This window comes from Chaetodon trifascialis, chromosome 5 (genome assembly GCF_039877785.1).
Source record: "Chaetodon trifascialis isolate fChaTrf1 chromosome 5, fChaTrf1.hap1, whole genome shotgun sequence".
NCBI classification, from domain to species: domain Eukaryota; kingdom Metazoa; phylum Chordata; class Actinopteri; order Chaetodontiformes; family Chaetodontidae; genus Chaetodon; species Chaetodon trifascialis.
In genome coordinates this window covers 16,985,001-17,010,602 of record NC_092060.1, presented here as the reverse complement: position 1 = coordinate 17,010,602, position 25,602 = coordinate 16,985,001, and the positions used below count along the sequence as shown (strand labels likewise).

At 43.3% G+C, this 25,602-nt stretch overlaps 9 protein-coding genes across 43 annotated transcripts in view; all 9 read right to left on the bottom strand.

Annotated features, from left to right (window-relative positions):
* LOC139331585 (protocadherin gamma-C5-like) overlaps positions 1 to 25,602 on the bottom strand; it is a 296,020-nt gene that overhangs the window by 107,852 nt on the left and 162,566 nt on the right. The gene's annotated exons all lie outside the window — the stretch shown is intronic.
* The window catches only part of LOC139331599 (protocadherin beta-16-like), a 236,821-nt gene that overhangs the window by 61,986 nt on the left and 149,233 nt on the right, over positions 1 to 25,602 (bottom strand). The window lies entirely within an intron of this gene.
* Positions 315 to 2,753, bottom strand: LOC139331722 (protocadherin gamma-A2-like). The gene has a single exon (XM_070963352.1). The coding sequence runs from the start codon at positions 2,706 to 2,708 to the stop codon at positions 315 to 317; it is 2,394 nt and encodes a 797-aa protein (XP_070819453.1). The 5' UTR covers positions 2,709 to 2,753.
* Positions 3,894 to 6,822, bottom strand: LOC139331721 (protocadherin beta-16-like). The gene has a single exon (XM_070963351.1). It carries the CDS (start codon positions 6,300 to 6,302, stop codon positions 3,894 to 3,896), a length of 2,409 nt encoding a protein of 802 aa, XP_070819452.1. The 5' UTR covers positions 6,303 to 6,822.
* Positions 7,442 to 9,919, bottom strand: LOC139331720 (protocadherin gamma-A7-like). The gene is made up of 2 exons (XM_070963350.1): positions 9,528 to 9,919; positions 7,442 to 8,240 (listed from the first exon to the last, which is right to left on the bottom strand). Exons 1-2 carry the CDS (start codon positions 9,854 to 9,856, stop codon positions 7,442 to 7,444), a joined length of 1,128 nt encoding a protein of 375 aa, XP_070819451.1. The 5' UTR covers positions 9,857 to 9,919.
* LOC139331611 (protocadherin beta-16-like) lies at positions 11,102 to 15,094 on the bottom strand. Its single transcript, XM_070963202.1, has one exon. The coding sequence runs from the start codon at positions 14,695 to 14,697 to the stop codon at positions 12,286 to 12,288; it is 2,412 nt and encodes an 803-aa protein (XP_070819303.1). The 5' UTR covers positions 14,698 to 15,094; the 3' UTR covers positions 11,102 to 12,285.
* On the bottom strand, positions 15,759 to 18,197 carry LOC139331719 (protocadherin gamma-A7-like). Its single transcript, XM_070963349.1, has 2 exons — positions 17,824 to 18,197; positions 15,759 to 16,536 (listed from the first exon to the last, which is right to left on the bottom strand). Exons 1-2 carry the CDS (start codon positions 18,150 to 18,152, stop codon positions 15,759 to 15,761), a joined length of 1,107 nt encoding a protein of 368 aa, XP_070819450.1. The 5' UTR covers positions 18,153 to 18,197.
* Positions 19,363 to 22,196, bottom strand: LOC139331718 (protocadherin beta-16-like). The gene has a single exon (XM_070963348.1). It carries the CDS (start codon positions 21,775 to 21,777, stop codon positions 19,363 to 19,365), a length of 2,415 nt encoding a protein of 804 aa, XP_070819449.1. The 5' UTR covers positions 21,778 to 22,196.
* LOC139331839 (protocadherin gamma-A7-like) overlaps positions 24,241 to 25,602 on the bottom strand; it is a 2,677-nt gene continuing 1,315 nt past the window's right edge. Inside the window, exon 2 of the mRNA XM_070963479.1 lies at positions 24,241 to 25,068. Within this exon, the coding sequence (XP_070819580.1) occupies positions 24,273 to 25,068 (796 nt within the window). The 3' untranslated portion in view covers positions 24,241 to 24,272. The remainder of the gene's footprint in view (positions 25,069 to 25,602) is intronic.

The window sequence follows — 25,602 nt, the reverse complement described above, 5'->3', positions numbered from 1 at the left end:
ATCACTGTACGCGATTATTAATTAAGTTAAGCAACAACAGGTTGATTACTTAAATAGTGGGTGGGGGGGGGGGGTGGGGGGGGGGTGGGGGGGTCTGACCGCTTCGGGAGATCTCAATCCAATTTAACACACAACGTACGGAAGTCAAAGCAGCGTACTTGTGAAATAACATACCACCCTATCATGAACTGAGAATGTAGAAAATGAGATGCTGTCCATGGTTATGAAAACCAAGGATTTGCGTGCACCACTTCACGATCAACGCATTTAAACACTGAAAGACAAATGAAGTCAAAGAGGTGAAGCTACATTATTCAACTAACCTCTAGAGGAGAGTCTGGTTCGTCCAGGATGCTCTTCTCACTCTGCAGCCGCTGCATCGTCCCTGTTGAACTGGGGTCCATTATCAGCACGTTCTGACTACCAGCTCTGCCGAACTTACAGTCACTCTTTCTGGAGTCAGTCGTCCTGCACACCTCGTAATTGTACACGTGTGGGAGAGTCCCTGTCCCCAAAGTGTCTGAGTAACGTGGTGGATAATATGGAATGACAGGCAGACTGGAGTGATACAGGACGCGAGACTGTCTCCATCTGTAGATTTTCACTGATATAATAACCACCAAACACGTGATGAAGAGGAAGGAAACCACAGCCAAAGCCAGCACCAAGTAAAAAGTCAGATTGTCATTGTACTCCTTGTCGTGAGGAAAGTCAGTGAACTCCGACAGCACTTCAGGGAAGCTGTCCGCCACCGCCACGTTAACAATGACTGTAGCTGAACGAGAGGGCTGCCCGTTGTCCTCCACTATAACAGTCAGTCTTTGTTTGACTGCATCTTTATCAGTCACTTGGCGGATCGTTCTTATTTCTCCATTCTGTAAGCCCACTTCAAACAGCGCCCTGTCTGTGGCTTTCTGCAGTTTATAGGAGAGCCAGGCATTCTGTCCAGAGTCCACATCAACAGCCACCACTTTGGTCACCAGATAGCCCACATCTGCTGAACGAGGCACCATTTCAGCCACCACAGAGCCACCAGTCTGGACTGGGTACAGCACCTGAGGAGGGTTGTCGTTCTGGTCCTGGATCATTATTTTCACTGTCACGTTGCTGCTGAGTGGAGGAGAGCCTCCATCCTGCGCCTTGACGCGGAAGTGGAAATCTTTGATCTGCTCGTAGTCAAAAGAGCGCACTGCATGGATGACTCCACTATCAGCACTGACCGACACATATGAGGAGACTGGCACTCCGTTAACAGAGGAGTCCTCCAGGATGTAAGAAACACGCGCATTCTGGTTCCAGTCAGCGTCTGTGGCTTTGACTGTGAATATAGAGAGACCTGGTGTGTTGTTTTCTACAATGTAGGCCTCATATGAGCTCCTCTCAAAGACAGGCGCGTTGTCATTGACATCAGAGATCTGTAAGGTGAGAGTGACGCTGCTGGAGAGGGAGGGCACTCCTTCATCAGAGCAGGTCACAGTGATGTTATACTCAGAGGCTCTCTCTCTGTCCAGATCACTGTCTGTCACTAAACTATAGAAATTATTTGTCGACGTTTTTAAAATGAAGGGCACACTGTCGCTGATGAAACATTTCACAAGACCATTTTCTCCTGAATCTAGGTCCTCAATATTTATCATTGTCACCACAGTATTGAGTTTGGCATCCTCTGATATCACATTTGACTTGGACATTATGTTAATTTCAGGCTTGTTATCATTCACATCTCTCACGTCAACAATTAATTTACAAGAATCTGTCAGTCCTCCGTCGTCACTTGCACGTAAATTGATTTGAAAATTCTTTGACTTTTCGAAATCAATGTTTCCAATTAAGGAAACTTCACCGTTTTCTTTGTTTATCTCAAACATTTTTCTGACATTTCCTAACGTATTCGTGATTGAATAGGTTATTTTCCCGTTAGAGCCTTCATCTGCATCTGAGGCTGTAACAGTAGCAACGACTGTTCCCTTTGGTGAATTCTCAGTAACTGTAGCCTTGTATGTTGGCTGTGTGAAAACGGGGGCATTATCATTAGCGTCTAAAACTGTGATGATAATCAGCATTGTTCCTGACATCTGCGGCTCTCCTCCATCTACAGCCGTCAACACAAGAGATATCTGCTCTTGTTTCTCTCTGTCTAAAGGCTTCTGCAGCACCAGCTCGACGTTTTTATTCCCATCAGCGTTATTGTGCAATTTCAGAGCAAAATTATCTGTTGGTTTTAAGTTGTAGTTTTGAACCCCATTAATTCCAACGTCAAGATCTTCTGCTCTTTCAAGCACAAATTTTGCACCAGTGATTGCCGACTCACTTATTTTAAATGCAATTTCGCTTTTCTCAAAGGTTGGTGCATTATCATTAATATCAGTGATCTGGACGGTTACAGTGTAAAATTCCATAGGATTCTCTAAAATAATCTGGAAATGTAAAGCGCAGAGCGCAGTCTCTGTGCACAACACCTCTCTGTCGATCCGCTCTTTAACAAGGAGGACTCCTCTTTCTCTGCTCAGCTCCATGTACTCGTCGCTGTTCCGTGTATAGATCTTAGCTTTACCTGATACCAAACGCTTAATTTCTAAACCTAAATCTTGTGCTAGATTGCCCACTAAAGACCCTTTCGCCATTTCCTCTGGAATGGAGTAACTGACCTGCCCGATCACCGAGTCGAGGGAAAGGAGAGAGATAAACAACAGTACTTGCCGATTCATTGTTCTATCCGATATTTTCCCCAGTGAAGCTCCACAGTCTGTTTATATTCCAGAAATAAAACCAGAAACCTCTGAGACTCCTGTGTCAAATCTTGTCTTTACAGCAGCACGATCCACTCAATCAAATCTTTTTATTCGCGCGTAATTTCTCCTCTTCCTTTTAAAAGATGTTCCACGGCCAGAAATGTCCGATCTTTACCCGTCGTGCTCTCTCTGTATTGTGTCGACGTAACACGGGAGGTGCTGCTACAACCCTGCTCTCACTCACAGACACTCTGGTCAACAGCGGCCCTAAGAGTCCAGATTATAAAACTGCAGAACAACAACTAAAAGTCAGCTCTGGAGAACTCACTGTAAGCCATTTACACATTTACACCTATTTCAATGATATATTGGACTTCCCAAACGACTGCAAGACTAAGACGTGATTGATTTTCATTGCAATTATTGTCCACGTAATGTAGATCATGTATTTATAGTGACAAAATACACAATAAAGACACCGTATTCATGGTGTCCTGCACATGTATCAGGAAAACGGATGGTTATAAAATCTAAATGAAAGGATGGAAAGGGAACATTGATTGGAAAAGAAATAGTGATAATTCTAGGTATTAAAAGAGAGAGAGAGAGAGAGAGAGAGAGAGAGAGAGAGAGAGAGAGAGAGAGAGAGAGAGAGAGAGAGAGAGAGAGAGAGAGAGACCACGAATAAAATAATGCAAACAGCAGTTTAACATAAGACAAGACAAGATAAGAAATAAAAAATTGTCGTCTATTCCCATTATCACTACCACGAAAACTACTACAACCACTAGCAGAAGTAATAATTAAAATGAGAAATAAGTTAAAATAACTATTATTATTATTACCATTATCAAAACAACAAACCACGCCCCTCAAGTTGACAGGCTGAAGTTAAAATGTATTAGAAATTCTGTTGGGAAATGTACACATGAAGTAACTTCAAAGTGCCTACCACAATGTCATATATAGAGAGACAAAACAAAACAAAACAAAACAAAACAAAACAAAACAAAACAAAACAAAACAAAACAAAACAAAACAAAACCCTGTCCTCTGAAGTCAAAACGTATATTAAAATGGTACACTCCCCTGACTGTGACTTAAAGACAGACAGTTGTGTGTAATTATGTGTTAAATCATTAAGAACAGACTGAAACTGTATTAATGCAGTCTAACCTCTAGAGGAGAGTCTGGTTCATCCAGGATGCTCTTCTCACTCTGCAGCCGCTGCATCGTCCCTGTTGAACTGGGGTCCATTATCAGCACGTTCTGACTACCAGCTCTGCCGAACTTACAGTCACTCTTTCTGGAGTCAGTCGTCCTGCACACCTCGTAATTGTACACGTGTGGGAGAGTCCCTGTCCCCAAAGTGTCTGAGTAACGTGGTGGATAATATGGAATCACAGGCAGACTGGAGTGATACAGGACGCGAGACTGTCTCCATCTGTAGATTTTCACTGATATAATAACCACCAAACACGTGATGAAGAGGAAGGAAACCACAGCCAAAGCCAGCACCAAGTAAAAAGTCAGCTTGTCATTGTACTCCTTGTCGTGTGGAAAGTCAGTGAACTCCGACAGCACTTCAGGGAAGCTGTCCGCCACCGCCACGTTAACAATGACTGTAGCTGAACGAGAGGGCTGCCCGTTGTCCTCCACTATAACAGTCAGTCTTTGTTTGACTGCATCTTTATCAGTCACTTGGCGGATCGTTCTTATTTCTCCATTCTGTAAGCCCACTTCAAACAGCGCCCTGTCTGTGGCTTTCTGCAGTTTATAGGAGAGCCAGGCATTCTGTCCAGAGTCCACATCAACAGCCACCACTTTGGTCACCAGATAGCCCACATCTGCTGAACGAGGCACCATTTCAGCCACCACAGAGCCACCAGTCTGGACTGGGTACAGCACCTGAGGGGGGTTGTCGTTCTGGTCCTGGATCATTATTTTCACTGTCACGTTGCTGCTGAGTGGAGGAGAGCCTCCATCCTGCGCTTTGACGCGGAATTGGAAATCTTTGATCTGCTCGTAGTCGAAAGAGCGCACTGCATGGATGACTCCACTATCAGCACTGACCGACACATATGAGGAGACTGGCACTCCGTTAACAGAGGAGTCCTCCAGGATGTAAGAAACACGCGCATTCTGGTTCCAGTCAGCGTCTGTGGCTTTGACTGTGAATATAGAGAGACCTGGTGTGTTGTTTTCTACAATGTAGGCCTCATATGAGCTCCTCTCAAAGACAGGCGCGTTGTCATTGACATCAGAGATCTGTAAGGTGAGAGTGACGCTGCTGGAGAGGGAGGGCACTCCTTCATCAGAGCAGGTCACAGTGATGTTATACTCAGAGGCTCTCTCTCTGTCTAAATCACTGTCTGTTACAACAGTGAAGAAATTGTTTGTTGTTGATTTAATGGCAAAAATATCATTTTCGTTTAAAACACACATGACTTTGCCGTTATCATTTGAGTCCGGGTCTTGTATATTTAGCATTGTGACAACCGTTCCCGGTTTCATGTTCTCAGATACTGTGTTTGAGTTGGACATGATGTTAATGGACGGAGGGTTATCATTTGTATCTGCCACGTCCACGATCACTTTACATGCGTCAGATAATCCTCCCTGATCTGACACCTGAACATCAATCTCATAAAGTCTCCGTTTTTCATAATCTACGTTTCCAGTTAAGGTAAATTCTCCATTATTTGGATCAATTTTAAAGAGACTTGCTGCTCCAGATTTTGAAATCATGTATGTGACTTTTCCGTTATTTCCTTTATCTAGGTCTGTCGCCCTGACGGTAGTGATTAGAGTGCCAGCACGAGCGTTTTCTGTCACACTTGCCTTGTATTCCGATTTGGAACAAACAGGCGGGTTATCATTGGCGTCGAGCACAGTTATCATAATCTGCATTGTTCCTGAAAGCTGTGGTTCACCACCATCCAAAGCAGTGAGTAATAATGATATATGCTCATCCTTCTCTCGGTCTAAAGGTTTCTGTAAAACCATCTCGACATGTTTAGTCCCATCTCCTCTGCTGATTGTTTTCAGAGCGAAATTATCACTGGGTTTTAGGGCGTAGCTGTTCAAACCGTTCACACCAACGTCATCGTCTACGGCTTTCTCCAAAACGAATCGAGCTCCGGTCAGAGCTGATTCGCTAATTTCGTATTTAATCTCCCCTCTCTCAAAAGTGGGAGGGTTGTCATTTACATCTGTAATTTCGACAGTAACCGTGTAAAACTCCATTGGGCTTTCAAGGATCATTTGAAAATGAAGTGCGCAAGGCATTGTTTGACCGCACAGAGACTCTCTGTCTATTCTGTCTTTAATGAGGAGGACTCCTCTTTCTCGCTTCAGCTCGATATACTCCTCACTGTTGCCCGTATAAATACGAGCCTTACCGGACTTCAGTCTTTCCACTCCTAATCCTAAATCCTGGGCTATATTGCCTATTAGAGCCCCCTTTGCCATTTCTTCGGGAATGGAGTAACTGACCTGGCCGTGCACTGCACAAATAGAGAGCATCGAGAAAAACAACCGCACTTGCCATCCCATCGTTCCCGTCGACATTTATGCGAAGAAAACCAGAACGAAATCCCCTGCTTCGTCGCTCCAGGTTCCGTTTTTAATATATAGGTCCACCTTTTTGATCATAAAGATGACACTTATCCTAAATTGCGGAACAAAGAAATCCCATTGTGCTGGTCTGGCTGATGCTGTTCATGGCAACCCCGACTGTTAACTCTGCCTCTCTCTATTTTCCAGTGCAATACAAAGGGGTGGAGGGGAGGTACTGCAACAAATGCTTATTCGGTAACTCGATGGCCAACAGCGTCCCTCTCTGTCCATTGAGTTGAATTACATGGTATATTACTGTGGCAACCACCAAAAAGGAATCTTACAAAAAGACAGCAAAGAGATTTACGAATATACATTTTCTTGAATTGAGATCTCATATAAACAATAACATTTCTATCTGTCGGCAATGCTGATAAATGACAAATAGAGGACGAAAGCAATGGATAATATGAAGTAGAATGTAGTAAGCAACAACAGAAACACAGGGAGCTACATATGCCACTGAGTCAAAGAGTAAAACAGGCACAAAATTTAATTGCTTTTTCAAGTTACAGTACTCTTAGTGGATTGCAAGAACACAGCTATTGCTGGCGCTTTCCATGGTGCTGAATAATCAAATACACTATTTAAAGCAATTACTCCAAATTACACTCTGAAATTTGGTCTGCAACTGTAAACTGTCTGTATCAAGACTGAAAATAAATTCATATCCGCCCGTCAACGTTGTTTTTCAGTGACATGTCCATTGGAGATGTCTACGGAAACTAACACAGATAAAAGGATAGAATAGAGAGAAGCTTGCATAACACTCTCTCTCTCTCTCTCTCTCTCTCTCTCTCTCTCTCTCTCTCTCTCTCTCTCTCTCTCTCTCTCTTCTCTCTCTCTCTCTCTCTCTCTCTCTCTCTCTCTCTCTCTCTCTCTCTCACACACACACACACGCACGCACGCACGCACGCACGCACGCACACACGCGCGCAGAGAGAGAGAGAGAGAGAGAGAGAGAGAGAGAGAGAGAGAGAGAGAGAGAGAGAGAGAGAGAGAGAGAGAGAGAGAGAGAGATTAAACGCTGAAAGAGGTCTAAGAAATGCTGAGAAATAGACCTGCAATCAGTGGATGAAAATATATAAATGTTATGGAAAACCAACCTCTAGAGGAGAGTCTGGTTCATCCAGGATGCTCTTCTCACTCTGCAGCCGCTGCATCGTCCCTGTTGAACTGGGGTCCATTATCAGCACGTTCTGACTACCAGCTCTGCCGAACTTACAGTCACTCTTTCTGGAGTCAGTCGTCCTGCACACCTCGTAATTGTACACGTGTGGGAGAGTCCCTGTCCCCAAAGTGTCTGAGTAACGTGGTGGATAATATGGAATGACAGGCAGACTGGAGTGATACAGGACGCGAGACTGTCTCCATCTGTAGATTTTCACTGATATAATAACCACCAAACACGTGATGAAGAGGAAGGAAACCACAGCCAAAGCCAGCACCAAGTAAAAAGTCAGATTGTCATTGTACTCCTTGTCGTGTGGAAAGTCAGTGAACTCCGACAGCACTTCAGGGAAGCTGTCCGCCACCGCCACGTTAACAATGACTGTAGCTGAACGAGAGGGCTGCCCGTTGTCCTCCACTATAACAGTCAGTCTTTGTTTGACTGCATCTTTATCAGTCACTTGGCGGATCGTTCTTATTTCTCCATTCTGTAAGCCCACTTCAAACAGCGCCCTGTCTGTGGCTTTCTGCAGTTTATAGGAGAGCCAGGCATTCTGTCCAGAGTCCACATCAACAGCCACCACTTTGGTCACCAGATAGCCCACATCTGCTGAACGAGGCACCATTTCAGCCACCACAGAGCCACCAGTCTGGACTGGGTACAGCACCTGAGGGGGGTTGTCGTTCTGGTCCTGGATCATTATTTTCACTGTCACGTTGCTGCTGAGTGGAGGAGAGCCTCCATCCTGCGCTTTGACGCGGAAGTGGAAATCTTTGATCTGCTCGTAGTCGAAAGAGCGCACTGCATGGATGACTCCACTATCAGCACTGACCGACACATATGAGGAGACTGGCACTCCGTTAACAGAGGAGTCCTCCAGGATGTAAGAAACACGCGCATTCTGGTTCCAGTCAGCGTCTGTGGCTTTGACTGTGAATATAGAGAGACCTGGTGTGTTGTTTTCTACAATGTAGGCCTCATATGAGCTCCTCTCAAAGACAGGCGCGTTGTCATTGACATCAGAGATCTGTAAGGTGAGAGTGACGCTGCTGGAGAGGGAGGGCACTCCTTCATCAGAGCAGGTCACAGTGATGTTATACTCAGACGCTGTCTCTCTGTCCAGATCACTGTCTGTCGTTAAACTGAAGAAATTATTTGACGATGAGGAAATTGAAAATGGAATGTTCTCGTTAATATAACATTGAACTTTTCCATTTTCACCTGAGTCTGGATCTTGGATGTTTATCATCGTCACAACAGTGCCAGGTTGAATGTCTTCTTTTATTGCACTGGACTTTGACATGACATTTATAGCAGGTACATTGTCATTTGTGTCAGTTATTTCAACTATAATTTTACACGAGTCAGTTAATCCTCCTTCATCACTGGCTTGGACATGTATTTGATATTGTCGCTTTTTTTCAAAGTCTGTGTTGCCGGTCAGTGTAAGTTCTCCGGTTTCTCTGTTTATATCAAATAATTCAGACACATTGTCGAGTACATTTTCTATAGCATAAGATATTTTGCCATTGGATCCTTCATCTGAATCATGAGCACTGACAATCACTACTTGCGTCCCTGAGGGTGAATTTTCTCTTATGGTGGACTTATAGATTTTCTGCGTAAAAGCAGGAGCATTATCATTACTATCTAGCACAATTATATTTATCTGAACGGTCCCGGAGAGTTGCGGCTCACCACCGTCTACTGCAGTCAATACAAGCGACAAACGATCCTCCTTTTCTCGATCTAAAGGTTTCTGTAAAACCATTTCTACCATCTTGCTTCCATCTGCTTGGTTTTGTAGCCTCAAAACAAAGTTATCTGTTGGCTTTAACAAATAACTTTGAAGGCCATTCACACCGACATCCAGATCTACAGCTTGTTGCAACAAGAACACTGCTCCTGTAGTAGCTGACTCACTGATTCTGAATTTCATCTCACCTCTTTTAAAAATCGGGGCGTTGTCGTTAATATCTGTAACCTCGACTGTGATGCTATAAAACTCCATCGGATTCTCTAAAATAACCTGGAAATGCAGAGCGCAGGGTGCCGTCTGTGCGCAGATCACTTCTCTGTCTATCCTGTCTTTGACGAGGAGGACTCCTCTCTCTTTACTCAACTCGATGTACTCTGCACCATCTCCCGTATAAATGCGAGCTTTTCCCGATTTCAGTCTTTTCAAATCTAAACCCAAATCTTGCGCAATATCACCGACGAAAGAGCCTGTCGGCATTTCCTCTGGGATCGTGTAGCTGACTTGTCCAATCACTGAAGTGAAAGAGAGAACCGAGATAAACAGCAGCACTTGCCGTCTCATTGTTCTGTCCGTCATGTTTCTGGAAAAGAACCGCCGATTATTCCGTCCAAAACGTTTGTTTTCCGTCGTAGATAATCCTTTTTAATGCCCTCCGGCTTTATAATCACCAGTTAGGTCGTAAATTGCAAAAGTAAAAGAAAAATATCCGCCCAAACGAACGTTTAGAGCTCTGACCGTCGTATTCTGTACAGTTCCCTGTGCCTTTCTCTCGTTCTCTATCTGAAATGATGGGGGAGGTACTGCTTATTTCTTCTCCTTAACTGACACAGACTGGCCAACAGCGGCCCTAAGAGTTCACTATGCTGAACTACAGTATACTGTGGAGGATGGAGAATGACGAATGGCTTCTATAAGGTGTGGTGCAGCGTTCAGGTTAACCAGTGTCGCCAATTTAACAACAGATATTATTTATATGTTTTCATGTTACACACACACACACACACACACACACACACACACACACACACACACACACACACACACACACACACACACACACACACACACACACACACACACACGAGCTCTTGGCCCTCCCTGTCTACAGTTATTTTAAAACTATAATATCACATCCTTCTGATGCTTTTCCTATTATTAAAAATCAATGGAAATCGGAATGATGGACCTAATGCTCTATGGGTATCACTCATTTGTCAAACAGAAGTCACCACAAAAATATAAAGGTTTGATGACGGCTATATTGAAAATCAGATGCCATCAGCTACTAAATATCCAGGCATTTACAATGTGTTTCAGTTGTACAATCAGAATTTAAATGTAAATCAAGTTGATAACGGATAAGTCACGTTGTAGCCTTGAATCACCTGCTACAAAGTGTTCTGAAGTTAATTCACTGCAGTTAGTTTTGCATTTAAATTACCATCCATGATGATTTGCTCTACATCGTCACCTCTAACCGATATTAATCAGATGACCAGGGCTAAAAAAAAAGCTAAAAGTTCATATCTCAAAAATATATGAGAAACTGCGTGCCACAACATTTATGAGTGTTCATCATTTGCCAAAAAAAAAGGTTTGTTCCCCCACAACAAGAAGTAGGCCGAAAGTAGCACAAAAGATGATACTGTGTAAAATCTGATACCATGTGCTTGTAGAGTCAACAAAGCTTTTTAGATGAAAAAAAGCATGATGACCAAAGAAAAAATCATGTTGAATGAGGCCCAGTTAAAAGATCAGATAGATAGATAGATAGATAGATAGATAGATAGATAGATAGATAGATAGATAGATAGATAGATAGATAGATAGATAGATAGATAGATAGATAGATAGATAGATAGATAGATAACTTTTTCATTATTTTTTCCAGACAATTGAGTTAAGAAATTGCTTCTTATAACTTAGAAATGAGTTTCTAGGTTAGTTATTTCAGAGGTGAAAAGAAATACGGCATTTAAAGCTCACAAAAATCTGTGGCGCTTGTATGTTGTGTTCAAGGGTTCATACACTGAATTAAATGCTATATTGTAATCTCATGATATTTAGTAGTTATATTTGGGAGGTGTAAGGTCTCGAGCGAACCAAGATAAAGACCATTAAGTTAATCAGACTTATACCAAAGTTTATTTAGATAAAGCAGGCAAAGCCCCATCTGCATATACAGAGAGTGGAGGAACTGCAACTATGCAGACACTGAAGAAAAGGACCGTGTCGCTGAGAACATCAGTTCAAATTGTACAGTCAGGAAAAAGGTGTAACGTTTCAAACTGTGAAAGGACTTTGTTTAATCCAACACTTGGTCACACTGTAACAATGAACTGTCCTGACAGAGTCCAGGTCTCAAGAGTGAGACAGCCTGATGCGCTGTCCGTGGTGCTGAATTTTAAAAAAAAAAAAAGTCTGAAAGGATTTCCTCCAATGGAAACATGCTATTTTAGGAATGATGGGCAACCCATATCCTGTCTTTTAGAAAAATGACTACTGAAATAAAAATCTGTAAAGACAAGCATGCGTTTGACAAAAGAATGTGTTCATATTTGAGTAAAATACCCCTGAGAGCTCAAGAAGTGCCAGCACACAAGCTTAGATGAAACAACAGAAATGAAAGGCAACCACATGAACAAAAACGCATGTACAAAAGCAAGGAAGAGTCAATTTTGGGGGGAAAAATGCAAAACAAAATCACACAGAATACGGGAGAGGACTTTTGCTCGAAGGCAGGGGTGGGCAAACTGTTCCACAAAGGGCCGCTGTGGCTGCAGGTTTTCTTTCCAACCAATCAAGAGCTCACAGTTTGACCAATCAGCTGTGTGAAGAGTGAGATCAGTTGATTGAATGAGTCAAGTCTGGTGTGCTGCTGCTTGGTTGGAAAGAAGTCCTGCAGCCACAGCGGCCCTTTGTGGAACAGTTTGCCCACCCCTGCTCTAAGGCGTCCCTCGTCAACACAAGAACCTTTTGGCCGAGGATAAAACATATGCCATTAGTTAAATGATTATTTCGGTAAAACTGACCTCTAGAGGAGAGTCTGGTTCATCCAGGATGCTCTTCTCACTCTGCAGCCGCTGCATCGTCCCTGTTGAACTGGGGTCCATTATCAGCACGTTCTGACTACCAGCTCTGCCGAACTTACAGTCACTCTTTCTGGAGTCAGTCGTCCTGCACACCTCGTAATTGTACACGTGTGGGAGAGTCCCTGTCCCCAAAGTGTCTGAGTAACGTGGTGGATAATATGGAATCACAGGCAGACTGGAGTGATACAGGACGCGAGACTGTCTCCATCTGTAGATTTTCACTGATATAATAACCACCAAACACGTGATGAAGAGGAAGGAAACCACAGCCAAAGCCAGCACCAAGTAAAAAGTCAGCTTGTCATTGTACTCCTTGTCGTGAGGAAAGTCAGTGAACTCCGACAGCACTTCAGGGAAGCTGTCCGCCACCGCCACGTTAACAATGACTGTAGCTGAACGAGAGGGCTGCCCGTTGTCCTCCACTATAACAGTCAGTCTTTGTTTGACTGCATCTTTATCAGTCACTTGGCGGATCGTTCTTATTTCTCCATTCTGTAAGCCCACTTCAAACAGCGCCCTGTCTGTGGCTTTCTGCAGTTTATAGGAGAGCCAGGCATTCTGTCCAGAGTCCACATCAACAGCCACCACTTTGGTCACCAGATAGCCCACATCTGCTGAACGAGGCACCATTTCAGCCACCACAGAGCCACCAGTCTGGACTGGGTACAGCACCTGAGGAGGATTGTCGTTCTGGTCCTGGATCATTATTTTCACTGTCACGTTGCTGCTGAGTGGAGGAGAGCCTCCATCCTGCGCTTTGATGCGGAAGTGGAAATCTTTGATCTGCTCGTAGTCGAAAGAGCGCACTGCATGGATGACTCCACTATCAGCACTGACCGACACATATGAGGAGACTGGCACTCCGTTAACAGAGGAGTCCTCCAGGATGTAAGAAACACGCGCATTCTGGTTCCAGTCAGCGTCTGTGGCTTTGACTGTGAATATAGAGAGACCTGGTGTGTTGTTTTCTGCAATGTAGGCTTCATATGAGCTCCTCTCAAAGACAGGCGCGTTGTCATTGACATCAGAGATCTGTAAGGTGAGAGTGACGCTGCTGGAGAGGGAGGGCACTCCTTCATCAGAGCAGGTCACAGTGATGTTATACTCAGAGGCTGTCTCTCTGTCCAGATCACTGTCTGTCACTAAACTATAGAAACCACTGGAAGTAGATTTCATTACAAACGGAACATTTTCACCAAGGAAACACTTGACTACCCCGTTTTCATCGGAGTCCGGATCATGCACAGTCATTACAGCTATGACCGTATCGGAGAGAGAGCTTTCTGGAATTAAACGTGACGTTGATATAACATCAATATAGGGTTTGTTATCATTAATATCAATTATATCTACCACTAATTTACTAGAATTTGAAAGGCCACCTTGATCTCTAGCTTCAATATCGATTTGATATTGCTTTGACTTTTCATAATCAACGTCGCCTATTACACGCACATCACCACTCTTTTCGTCTATTTCAAAATGATTCAAAATTCCAACCATGCTACTTGATATTGAATATGTTACTAAGCCATTTGAACCGTGATCAAAATCAGACGCACTTACGGTCATTAATAATGTACCTCGAGGCGAATTTTCTTGCAAACGCGTCCTATAAATTGACTGTGTAAATACAGGAGCGTTGTCGTTCGCGTCTAAAACTGTAACGTGGATCTGCACAGTTCCGGACATCTTTGGTTCTCCCCCATCGTTTGCAGTTAGCAGCAGAGATATCTGCTCATGTTTCTCTCGGTCCAAAGGTTTCTGTAAAACCATTTCTACTTTCTTACTATCGTCAGCTAGGCCATGCAACTTCAAAATGAAATTATCGGTGGGAGAGAGCGAGTAACTCTGGAGGCCATTTATCCCGATGTCGGAATCAAAGGCCCTTTCAAGAACAAATTTCGCACCGATCATTGCGGACTCGCTTATATCAAATTTCATTGAATCTTTCTGAAAATGGGGAGCATTGTCATTAATATCGAGAATTTCTACTGTGACCCTGTAAAATTCTATGGGATTTTCCATAATGATCTGCAAATGTAAAGCACAAGGCGTTGTCTGTCCGCAGAGCGCTTCTCTGTCTATTCTTTCTTTGATCAGCAGCACTCCTCTGTCCCGATTCAGCTCGATGTATTCTGCGTTATTTCCAGTGTGCACCCGAGCTTTGCCGGATTGGAGCCTTTTTATATCCAACCCTAAATCTTGTGCTATATTACCGACAAATGAGCCTTTCGCCATTTCCTCCGGAATGGAGTAACTAACCTGCCCGAGCACTGAGCCGAGAGAGAGGAAAGACATAAACAACAGTACTTGCCGTTTCATTGTTCTGTCTGACGCACAGAATATTACACCACGAATCGTTGAGATCGCTTTGGCCTATTTTCCATAGCCTACAAATCCCGATCAGATCCTGTTATGCTGAAAACAAAGCATTCCAAAAGCATCGATCATAACGTCCATATTATCTTCATGTCCTCAAGAAACAATGTCGATGCCGATATGCTCCTCGCTGTAACACGGACTGTGTAAAATCTGCCTCAGGCTGGTGCACGTTAAAAAAAGAGGGATGACGAAAGATGTGACACTGTGAGCATCGACTGATAAAGCAACCCACTGGTCAACAGCGGCACTCTCTGTCCACTACTCTGAATTGCACAAAGTACAGCATAAAAGTCGAAAGAGGGAATAAATAATATGTGCCACACAACATGAAACGTATTTAAAGTGTGTGTGTGTGTGTGTGTGTGTGTGTGTGTGTGTGTGTGTGTGTGTGTGTGTGTGTGTGTGTGTGTGTGTGTGTGTGTGTGTGTGTGTGTGTGTAAAATGTTAAGAAACTTTGTGTTATTCGTTCTTGGAAAAATACATATGGAAAAATGTAACAATATAAATAACAAATAAAGTAAACGCTCTGAAAAAGTCACATTCAGTGTGAAAAGCTAGTGTACTCTGACTCAATGTAATTATTGATTGTGCACCGTCCAATAAAGGAGACACATAAAATGACCAACCCTGAAATAAACAACAACAACAACAACAACAACAACAACAACAACAAAGGCAAACATATTGCCACTTATACCTCTAAAGGAGAGTCTGGCTCATCCAGGATACTCTTCTCACTCTGACTGACATGACTGAACATCAAAAGTGGTTTCATGGAGACAAGTTTCGAATCGCTGTACGCGATTATTATTTAACACACAACGTACGGAAGTCAAAGCTGTACTTGTGAAAAAAACATACCACCCTATCATGAACTGAGAATGTAGAAAATGAGATTCTGTCCATGGTTATGAAAACCAAGGATTTGCGTGCACCACTTCACGATCAACGCATTTAAACAATGAAAGACAAATGAAGTCAAAGAGGTGAAGCTACATTATTCAACTAACCTCGAGAGGAGAGTCTGGTTCATCCAGGATGCTCTTCTCACTCTGCAGCCGCTGCATCGTCCCTGTTGAACTGGGGTCCATTATCAGCACGTTCTGACTACCAGCTCTGCCGAACTTACAGTCACTCTTTCTGGAGTCAGTCGTCCTGCACACCTCGTAATTGTACACGTGTGGGAGAGTCCCTGTCCCCAAAGTGTCTGAGTAACGTGGTGGATAATATGGAATGACAGGCAGACTGGAGTGATACAGGACGCGAGACTGTCTCCATCTGTAGATTTTCACTGATATAATAACCACCAAACACGTGATGAAGAGGAAGGAAACCACAGCCAAAGCCAGCACCAAGTAAAAAGTCAGATTGTCATTGTACTCCTTGTCGTGAGGAAAGTCAGTGAACTCCGACAGCACTTCAGGGAAGCTGTCCGCCACCGCCACGTTAACAATGACTGTAGCTGAACGAGAGGGCTGCCCGTTGTCCTCCACTATAACAGTCAGTCTTTGTTTGACTGCATCTTTATCAGTCACTTGGCGGATCGTTCTTATTTCTCCATTCTGTAAGCCCACTTCAAACAGCGCCCTGTCTGTGGCTTTCTGCAGTTTATAGGAGAGCCAGGCATTCTGTCCAGAGTCCACATCAACAGCCACCACTTTGGTCACCAGATAGCCCACATCTGCTGAACGAGGCACCATTTCAGCCACCACAGAGCCACCAGTCTGGACTGGGTACAGCACCTGAGGAGGGTTGTCGTTCTGGTCCTGGATCATTATTTTCACTGTCACGTTGCTGCTGAGTGGAGGAGAGCCTCCATCCTGCGCTTTGACGCGGAAGTGGAAATCTTTGATCTGCTCATAGTCGAAAGAGCGCACTGCATGGATGACTCCACTATCAGCACTGACCGACACATATGAGGAGACTGGCACTCCGTTAACAGAGGAGTCCTCCAGGATGTAAGAAACGCGCGCATTCTGGTTCCAGTCAGCGTCTGTGGCTTTGACTGTGAATATAGAGAGACCTGGTGTGTTGTTTTCTACAATGTAGGCCTCATATGAGCTCCTCTCAAAGACAGGCGCGTTGTCATTGACATCAGAGATCTGTAAGGTGAGAGTGACGCTGCTGGAGAGGGAGGGCACTCCTTCATCAGAGCAGGTCACAGTGATGTTATACTCAGAGGCTGTCTCTCTGTCCAGATCACTGTCTGTCACTAAACTATAGAAATTATTTGTCGATGTTTTTAAAATGAAGGGCACACTGTCGCTGATGAAACATTTCACAAGACCATTTTCTCCTGAATCTAGGTCCTCAATATTTATCATTGTCACCACAGTATTGAGTTTGGCATCCTCTGATATCACATTTGACTTGGACATTATGTTAATTTCAGGCGTGTTATCATTCACATCTCTCACGTCAACAATTAATTTACAAGAATCTGTCAGTCCTCCGTCGTCACTTGCACGTAAATTGATTTGAAAATTCTTTGACTTTTCGAAATCAATGTTTCCAATTAAGGAAACTTCACCGTTTTCTTTGTTTATCTCAAACATTTTTCTGACATTTCCTAACGTATTCGTGATTGAATAGGTTATTTTCCCGTACGAGCCTTCATCTGCATCTGAGGCTGTAACAGTAGCAACGACTGTTCCCTTTGGTGAATTCTCAGTAACTGTAGCCTTGTATGTTGGCTGTGTGAAAACGGGGGCATTATCATTAGCGTCTAAAACTGTGATGATAATCAGCATTGTTCCTGACATCTGCGGCTCTCCTCCATCTACAGCCGTCAACACAAGAGATATCTGCTCTTGTTTCTCTCTGTCTAAAGGCTTCTGCAGCACCAGCTCGACGTTTTTATTACCATCAGCGTTATTGTGCAATTTCAGAGCAAAATTATCTGTTGGTTTTAAGTTGTAGTTTTGAACCCCATTAATTCCAACGTCAAGATCTTCTGCTCTTTCAAGCACAAATTTTGCACCAGTGATTGCCGACTCACTTATTTTAAATGCAATTTCGCTTTTTTCAAAAGTCGGTGCATTATCATTAATATCAGTGATCTGGACGGTTACAGTGTAAAATTCCATAGGATTCTCTAAAATAATCTGAAAATGTAAAGCGCAGAGCGCAGTCTCTGTGCACAACACCTCTCTGTCGATCCGCTCTTTAACAAGGAGGACTCCTCTTTCTCTGCTCAGCTCCATGTACTCGTCGCTGTTCCGTGTATAGATCTTAGCTTTACCTGATACCAAACGCTTAATTTCTAAACCTAAATCTTGTGCTAGATTGCCCACTAAAGACCCTTTCGCCATTTCCTCTGGAATGGAATAACTGACCTGCCCGATCACCGAGTCGAGGGAAAGGAGAGAGATAAACAACAGTACTTGCCGATTCATTGTTCTATCCGATATTTTCCCCAGTGAAGCTCCACAGTCTGTTTATATTCCAGAAATAAAACCAGAAACCTCTGAGACTCCTGTGTCAAATCTTGTCTTTACAGCAGCACGATCCACTCAATCAAATCTTTTTATTCGCGCGTAATTTCTCCTCTTCCTTTTAAAAGATGTTCCACGGCCAGAAATGTCCGATCTTTACCCGTCGTGCTCTCTCTGTATTGTGTCGACGTAACACGGGAGGTGCTGCTACAACCCTGCTCTCACTCACAGACACTCTGGTCAACAGCGGCCCTAAGAGTCCAGATTATAAAACTGCAGAACAACAACTAAAAGTCAGCTCTGGAGAACTCACTGTAAGCCATTTACACATTTACACCCATTTCAATGATATATTGGACTTCCCAAACGACTGCAAGACTAAGACGTGATTGATTTTCATTGCAATTATTGTCCACGTAATGTAGATCATGTATTTATAGTGACAAAATACACAATAAAGACACCGTATTCATGGTGTCCTGCACATGTATCAGGAAAACGGATGGTTATAAAATCTAAATGAAAGGATGGAAAGGGAACATTGATTGGAAAAGAAATAGTGATAATTCTAGGTATTAAAAGAGAGAGAGAGAGAGAGAGAGAGAGAGAGAGAGAGAGAGAAGAGAGAGAGAGAGAGAGAGAGAGAGAGAGAGAGAGAGAGAGAGAGAGAGAGAGAGAGCACGAATAAAATAATGCAAACAGCAGTTTAACATAAGACAAGACAAGATAAGAAATAAAAAATTGTCGTCTATTCCCATGATCACTACCACGAAAACTACTACAACCACTAGCAGAAGTAATAATTAAAATGAGAAATAAGTTAAAATAACTATTATTATTATTACCATTATCAAAACAACAAACCACGCCCCTCAAGTTGACAGGCTGAAGTTAAAATGTATTAGAAATTCTGTTGGGAAATGTACACATGAAGTAACCTCAAAGTGCCTACCACAATGTCATATATAGAGAGACAAAACAAAACAAAACAAAACAAAACAAAACAAAACAAAACAAAACAAAACAAAACAAAACAAAACAAAACAAAACAAAACCCTGTCCTCTGAAGTCAAAATGTATATTAAAATGGTACACTCCCCTGACTGTGACTTAAAGACAGACAGTTGTGTGTAATTATGTGTTAAATCATTAAGAACAGACTGAAACTGTATTAATGCAGTCTAACCTCTAGAGGAGAGTCTGGTTCGTCCAGGATGCTCTTCTCACTCTGCAGCCGCTGCATCGTCCCTGTTGAACTGGGGTCCATTATCAGCACGTTCTGACTACCAGCTCTGCCGAACTTACAGTCACTCTTTCTGGAGTCAGTCGTCCTGCACACCTCGTAATTGTACACATGTGGGAGAGTCCCTGTCCCCAAAGTGTCTGAGTAACGTGGTGGATAATATGGAATGACAGGCAGACTGGAGTGATACAGGACGCGAGACTGTCTCCATCTGTAGATTTTCACTGATATAATAACCACCAAACACGTGATGAAGAGGAAGGAAACCACAGCCAAAGCCAGCACCAAGTAAAAAGTCAGCTTGTCATTGTACTCCTTGTCATGTGGAAAGTCAGTGAACTCCGACAGCACTTCAGGGAAGCTGTCCGCCACCGCCACGTTAACAATGACTGTAGCTGAACGAGAGGGCTGCCCGTTGTCCTCCACTATAACAGTCAGTCTTTGTTTGACTGCATCTTTATCAGTCACTTGGCGGATCGTTCTTATTTCTCCATTCTGTAAGCCCACTTCAAACAGCGCCCTGTCTGTGGCTTTCTGCAGTTTATAGGAGAGCCAGGCATTCTGTCCAGAGTCCACATCAACAGCCACCACTTTGGTCACCAGATAGCCCACATCTGCTGAACGAGGCACCATTTCAGCCACCACAGAGCCACCAGTCTGGACTGGGTACAGCACCTGAGGGGGGTTGTCGTTCTGGTCCTGGATCATTATTTTCACTGTCACGTTGCTGCTGAGTGGAGGAGAGCCTCCATCCTGCGCTTTGACGCGGAAGTGGAAATCTTTGATCTGCTCGTAGTCGAAAGAGCGCACTGCATGGATGACTCCACTATCAGCACTGACCGACACATATGAGGAGACTGGCACTCCGTTAACAGAGGAGTCCTCCAGGATGTAAGAAACACGCGCATTCTGGTTCCAGTCAGCGTCTGTGGCTTTGACTGTGAATATAGAGAGACCTGGTGTGTTGTTTTCTACAATGTAGGCCTCATATGAGCTCCTCTCAAAGACAGGCGCGTTGTCATTGACATCAGAGATCTGTAAGGTGAGAGTGACGCTGCTGGAGAGGGAGGGCACTCCTTCATCAGAGCAGGTCACAGTGATGTTATACTCAGACGCTGTCTCTCTGTCCAGATCACTGTCTGTCGTTAAACTGAAGAAATTATTTGACGATGAGGAAATTGAAAATGGAATGTTCTCGTTAATATAACATTGAACTTTTCCATTTTCACCTGAGTCTGGATCTTGGATGTTTATCATCGTCACAACAGTGCCAGGTTGAATGTCTTCTTTTATTGCACTGGACTTTGACATGACATTTATAGCAGGTACATTGTCATTTGTGTCAGTTATTTCAACTATAATTTTACACGAGTCAGTTAATCCTCCTTCATCACTGGCTTGGACATGTATTTGATATTGTCGCTTCTTTTCAAAGTCAGTGCTCCCGACCAATCTAATTTCACCACTTTCTCTTTTTATGTCAAATATTTCAGATGCATCATCAACAGAGTTCAATATAGCGTAGGATATCTTTCCATTAGATCCTTCATCTAAGTCGGAGGCACTGACTGTAATCACTGTCGTTCCTACGGGTGAATTTTCACTTAAGGTTGATTTATAGATTTTCTGCGTAAAAACTGGGGCATTATCATTACTATCTAGCACATTTATATTTATCTGAACTGTCCCAGAGAGCTGCGGCTCACCACCGTCTACTGCAGTCAATACAAGCGACAGGTGATCCTGTTTTTCACGATCTAAAGACTTCTGTAAAACCATTTCTACCATCTTACTTCCATCGGCTTGATTTTGCAGTCTTAAAACGAAGTTATCAGTTGGCTTTAACAAATAACTTTGAAGGCCATTCACACCAACATCCAAATCTACTGCCTGATCGAGCACAAACACTGTCCCTGCAACAACCGATTCACTGATTCTGAATTTCATCTCACCTCTTTTAAAAATCGGGGCGTTGTCGTTAATATCTGTAACCTCGACTGTGATGCTATAAAACTCCATCGGATTCTCTAAAATAACCTGGAAATGCAGAGCGCAGGGTGCCGTCTGTGCGCAGATCACTTCTCTGTCTATCCTGTCTTTGACGAGGAGGACTCCTCTCTCTTTACTCAACTCGATGTACTCTGCACCATCTCCCGTATAAATGCGAGCTTTTCCCGATTTCAGTCTTTTCAAATCTAAACCCAAATCTTGCGCAATATCACCGACGAAAGAGCCTGTCGGCATTTCCTCTGGGATCGTGTAGCTGACTTGTCCAATCACTGAAGTGAAAGAGAGAACCGAGATAAACAGCAGCACTTGCCGTCTCATTGTTCTGTCCGTCATGTTTCTGGAAAAGAACCGCCGATTATTCCGTCCAAAACGTTTGTTTTCCGTCGTAGATAATCCTTTTTAATGCCCTCCGGTTTTATAATCACCAGTTAGGTCGTAAATTGCAAAAGTAAAAGAAAAATATCCGCCCAAACGAACGTTTAGAGCTCTGACCGTCGTATTCTGTACAGTTCCCTGTGCCTTTCTCTCGTTCTCTATCTGAAATGATGGGGGAGGTACTGCTTATTTCTTCTCCTTAACTGACACAGACTGGCCAACAGCGGCCCTAAGAGTTCACTATGCTGAACTACAGTATACTGTGGAGGATGGAGAATGACGAATGGCTTCTATAAGGTGTGGTGCAGCGTTCAGGTTAACCAGTGTCGCCAATTTAACAACAGATATTATTTATATGTTTTCATGTTACACACACACACACACACACACACACACACACACACACACACACACACACACACACACACACACACACACACACACACACACACACACACACACACACACACACACACACACACACACACACACACACACACACACACACACGAGCTCTTGGCCCTCCCTGTCTACAGTTATTTTAAAACTATAATATCACATCCTTCTGATGCTTTTCCTATTATTAAAAATCAATGGAAATCGGAATGATGGACCTAATGCTTTATGGGTATCACTCATTTGTCAAACAGAAGTCACCACAAAAATATAAAGGTTTGATGACGGCTATATTGAAAATCAGATGCCGTCAGCTACTAAATATCCAGGCATTTACAATGTGTTTCAGTTGTACAATCAGAATTTAAATGTAAATCAAGTTGATAACGGATAAGTCATGTTGTAGCCTTGAATCACCTGCTACAAAGTGTTCTGAAGTTAATTCACTGCAGATAGTTTTGCATTTAGATTACCATCCATGATGATTTGCTCTACATCGTCACCTCTAACCGATATTAATCAGATGACCAGGGCTAAAAAAAAAGCTAAAAGTTCATATCTCAAAAATATATGAGAAACTGCGTGCCACAACATTTATGAGTGTTCATCATTTGCCAAAAAAAAAGGTTTGTTCCCCCACAACAAGAAGTAGGCCGAAAGTAGCACAAAAGATGATACTGTGTAAAATCTGATACCATGTGCTTGTAGAGTCAACAAAGCTTTTTAGATGAAAAAAAGCATGATGACCAAAGAAAAAATCATGTTGAATGAGGCCCAGTTAAAAGATCAGATAGATAGATAGATAGATAGATAGATAGATAGATAGATAGATAGATAGATAGATAGATAGATAGATAGATAGATAGATAGATAGATAGATAGATAGATAGATAGATAGATAGATAGATAGATAGATAGATAACTTTTTCATTATTTTTTCCAGACAATTGAGTTAAGAAATTGCTTCTTATAACTTAGAAATGAGTTTCTAGGTTAGTTATTTCAGAGGTGAAAAGAAATACGGCATTTAAAGCTCACAAAAATCTGTGGCGCTTGTATGTTGTGTTCAAGGGTTCATACACTGAATTAAATGCTATATTGTAATCTCATAATATTTAGTAGTTATATTTGGGAGGTGTAAGGTCTCGAGCGAACCAAGATAAAGACCATTAAGTTAATCAGACTTATACCAGAGTTTATTTAGATAAAGCAGGCAAAGCCCCATCTGCATATACAGAGAGTGGAGGAACTGCAACTATGCAGACACTGAAGAAAAGGACCGTGTCGCTGAGAACATCAGTTCAAATTGTACAGTCAGGAAAAAGGTGTAACGTTTCAAACTGTGAAAGGACTTTGTTTAATCCAACACTTGGTCACACTGTAACAATGAACTGTCCTGACAGAGTCCAGGTCTCAAGAGTGAGACAGCCTGATGCGCTGTCCGTGGTGCTGAATTTTAAAAAAAAAAAAAGTCTGAAAGGATTTCCTCCAATGGAAACATGCTATTTTAGGAATGATGGGCAACCCATATCCTGTCTTTTAGAAAAATGACTACTGAAATAAAAATCTGTAAAGACAAGCATGCGTTTGACAAAAGAATGTGTTCATATTTGAGTAAAATACCCCTGAGAGCTCAAGAAGTGCCAGCACACAAGCTTAGGTGAAACAACAGAAATGAAAGGCAACCACATGAACAAAAACGCATGTACAAAAGCAAGGAAGAGTCAATTTTGGGGGGAAAAATGCGAAACAAAATCACACAGAATACGGGAGAGGACTTTTGCTCGAAGGCAGGGGTGGGCAAACTGTTCCACAAAGGGCCGCTGTGGCTGCAGGTTTTCTTTCCAACCAATCAAGAGCTCACAGTTTGACCAATCAGCTGTGTGAAGAGTGAGATCAGTTGATTGAATGAGTCAAGTCTGGTGTGCTGCTGCTTGGTTGGAAAGAAGTCCTGCAGCCACAGCGGCCCTTTGTGGAACAGTTTGCCCACCCCTGCTCTAAGGCGTCCCTCGTCAACACAAGAACCTTTTGGCCGAGGATAAAACATATGCCATTAGTTAAATGATTATTTCGGTAAAACTGACCTCTAGAGGAGAGTCTGGTTCATCCAGGATGCTCTTCTCACTCTGCAGCCGCTGCATCGTCCCTGTTGAACTGGGGTCCATTATCAGCACGTTCTGACTACCAGCTCTGCCGAACTTACAGTCACTCTTTCTGGAGTCAGTCGTCCTGCACACCTCGTAATTGTACACGTGTGGGAGAGTCCCTGTCCCCAAAGTGTCTGAGTAACGTGGTGGATAATATGGAATGACAGGCAGACTGGAGTGATACAGGACGCGAGACTGTCTCCATCTGTAGATTTTCACTGATATAATAACCACCAAACACGTGATGAAGAGGAAGGAAACCACAGCCAAAGCCAGCACCAAGTAAAAAGTCAGATTGTCATTGTACTCCTTGTCGTGTGGAAAGTCAGTGAACTCCGACAGCACTTCAGGGAAGCTGTCCGCCACCGCCACGTTAACAATGACTGTAGCTGAACGAGAGGGCTGCCCGTTGTCCTCCACTATAACAGTCAGTCTTTGTTTGACTGCATCTTTATCAGTCACTTGGCGGATCGTTCTTATTTCTCCATTCTGTAAGCCCACTTCAAACAGCGCCCTGTCTGTGGCTTTCTGCAGTTTATAGGAGAGCCAGGCATTCTGTCCAGAGTCCACATCAACAGCCACCACTTTGGTCACCAGATAGCCCACATCTGCTGAACGAGGCACCATTTCAGCCACCACAGAGCCACCAGTCTGGACTGGGTACAGAACCTGAGGGGGGTTGTCGTTCTGGTCCTGGATCATTATTTTCACTGTCACGTTGCTGCTGAGTGGAGGAGAGCCTCCATCCTGCGCTTTGACGCGGAAGTGGAAATCTTTGATCTGCTCGTAGTCAAAAGAGCGCACTGCATGGATGACTCCACTATCAGCACTGACCGACACATATGAGGAGACTGGCACTCCGTTAACAGAGGAGTCCTCCAGGATGTAAGAAACACGCGCATTCTGGTTCCAGTCAGCGTCTGTGGCTTTGACTGTGAATATAGAGAGACCTGGTGTGTTGTTTTCTACAATGTAGGCCTCATATGAGCTCCTCTCAAAGACAGGCGCGTTGTCATTGACATCAGAGATCTGTAAGGTGAGAGTGACGCTGCTGGAGAGGGAGGGCACTCCTTCATCAGAGCAGGTCACAGTGATGTTATACTCAGAGGCTGCCTCTCTGTCCAGATCACTGTCTGTCACTAAACTATAGAAACCACTGGAAGTAGATTTCATTACAAACGGAACATTTTCACCAAGGAAACACTTGACTACCCCGTTTTCATCGGAGTCCGGATCATGC

Coding starts and splice junctions, on each gene's coding strand:
- LOC139331721 (XM_070963351.1), bottom strand. CDS start 6,302: ATGTCGACGGGAACGATGGGATGGCAAGTGCGGTTGTTTTTCTCGATG.
- LOC139331719 (XM_070963349.1), bottom strand. CDS start 18,152: ATGAATCGGCAAGTACTGTTGTTTATCTCTCTCCTTTCCCTCGACTCG. Junction 16,537..17,823: donor ATGGAATTTTACACTGTAAC/CGTCCAGATCAC, acceptor CGTGACAGTGAA/AATAATGATCCAGGACCAGA.
- LOC139331720 (XM_070963350.1), bottom strand. CDS start 9,856: ATGACGGACAGAACAATGAGACGGCAAGTGCTGCTGTTTATCTCGGTT. Junction 8,241..9,527: donor ATTTTAGAGAATCCGATGGA/GTTTTATAGCAT, acceptor TCCACTCAGCAG/CAACGTGACAGTGAAAATAA.
- LOC139331611 (XM_070963202.1), bottom strand. CDS start 14,697: ATGAAACGGCAAGTACTGTTGTTTATGTCTTTCCTCTCTCTCGGCTCA.
- LOC139331718 (XM_070963348.1), bottom strand. CDS start 21,777: ATGACGGACAGAACAATGAGACGGCAAGTGCTGCTGTTTATCTCGGTT.
- LOC139331722 (XM_070963352.1), bottom strand. CDS start 2,708: ATGAATCGGCAAGTACTGTTGTTTATCTCTCTCCTTTCCCTCGACTCG.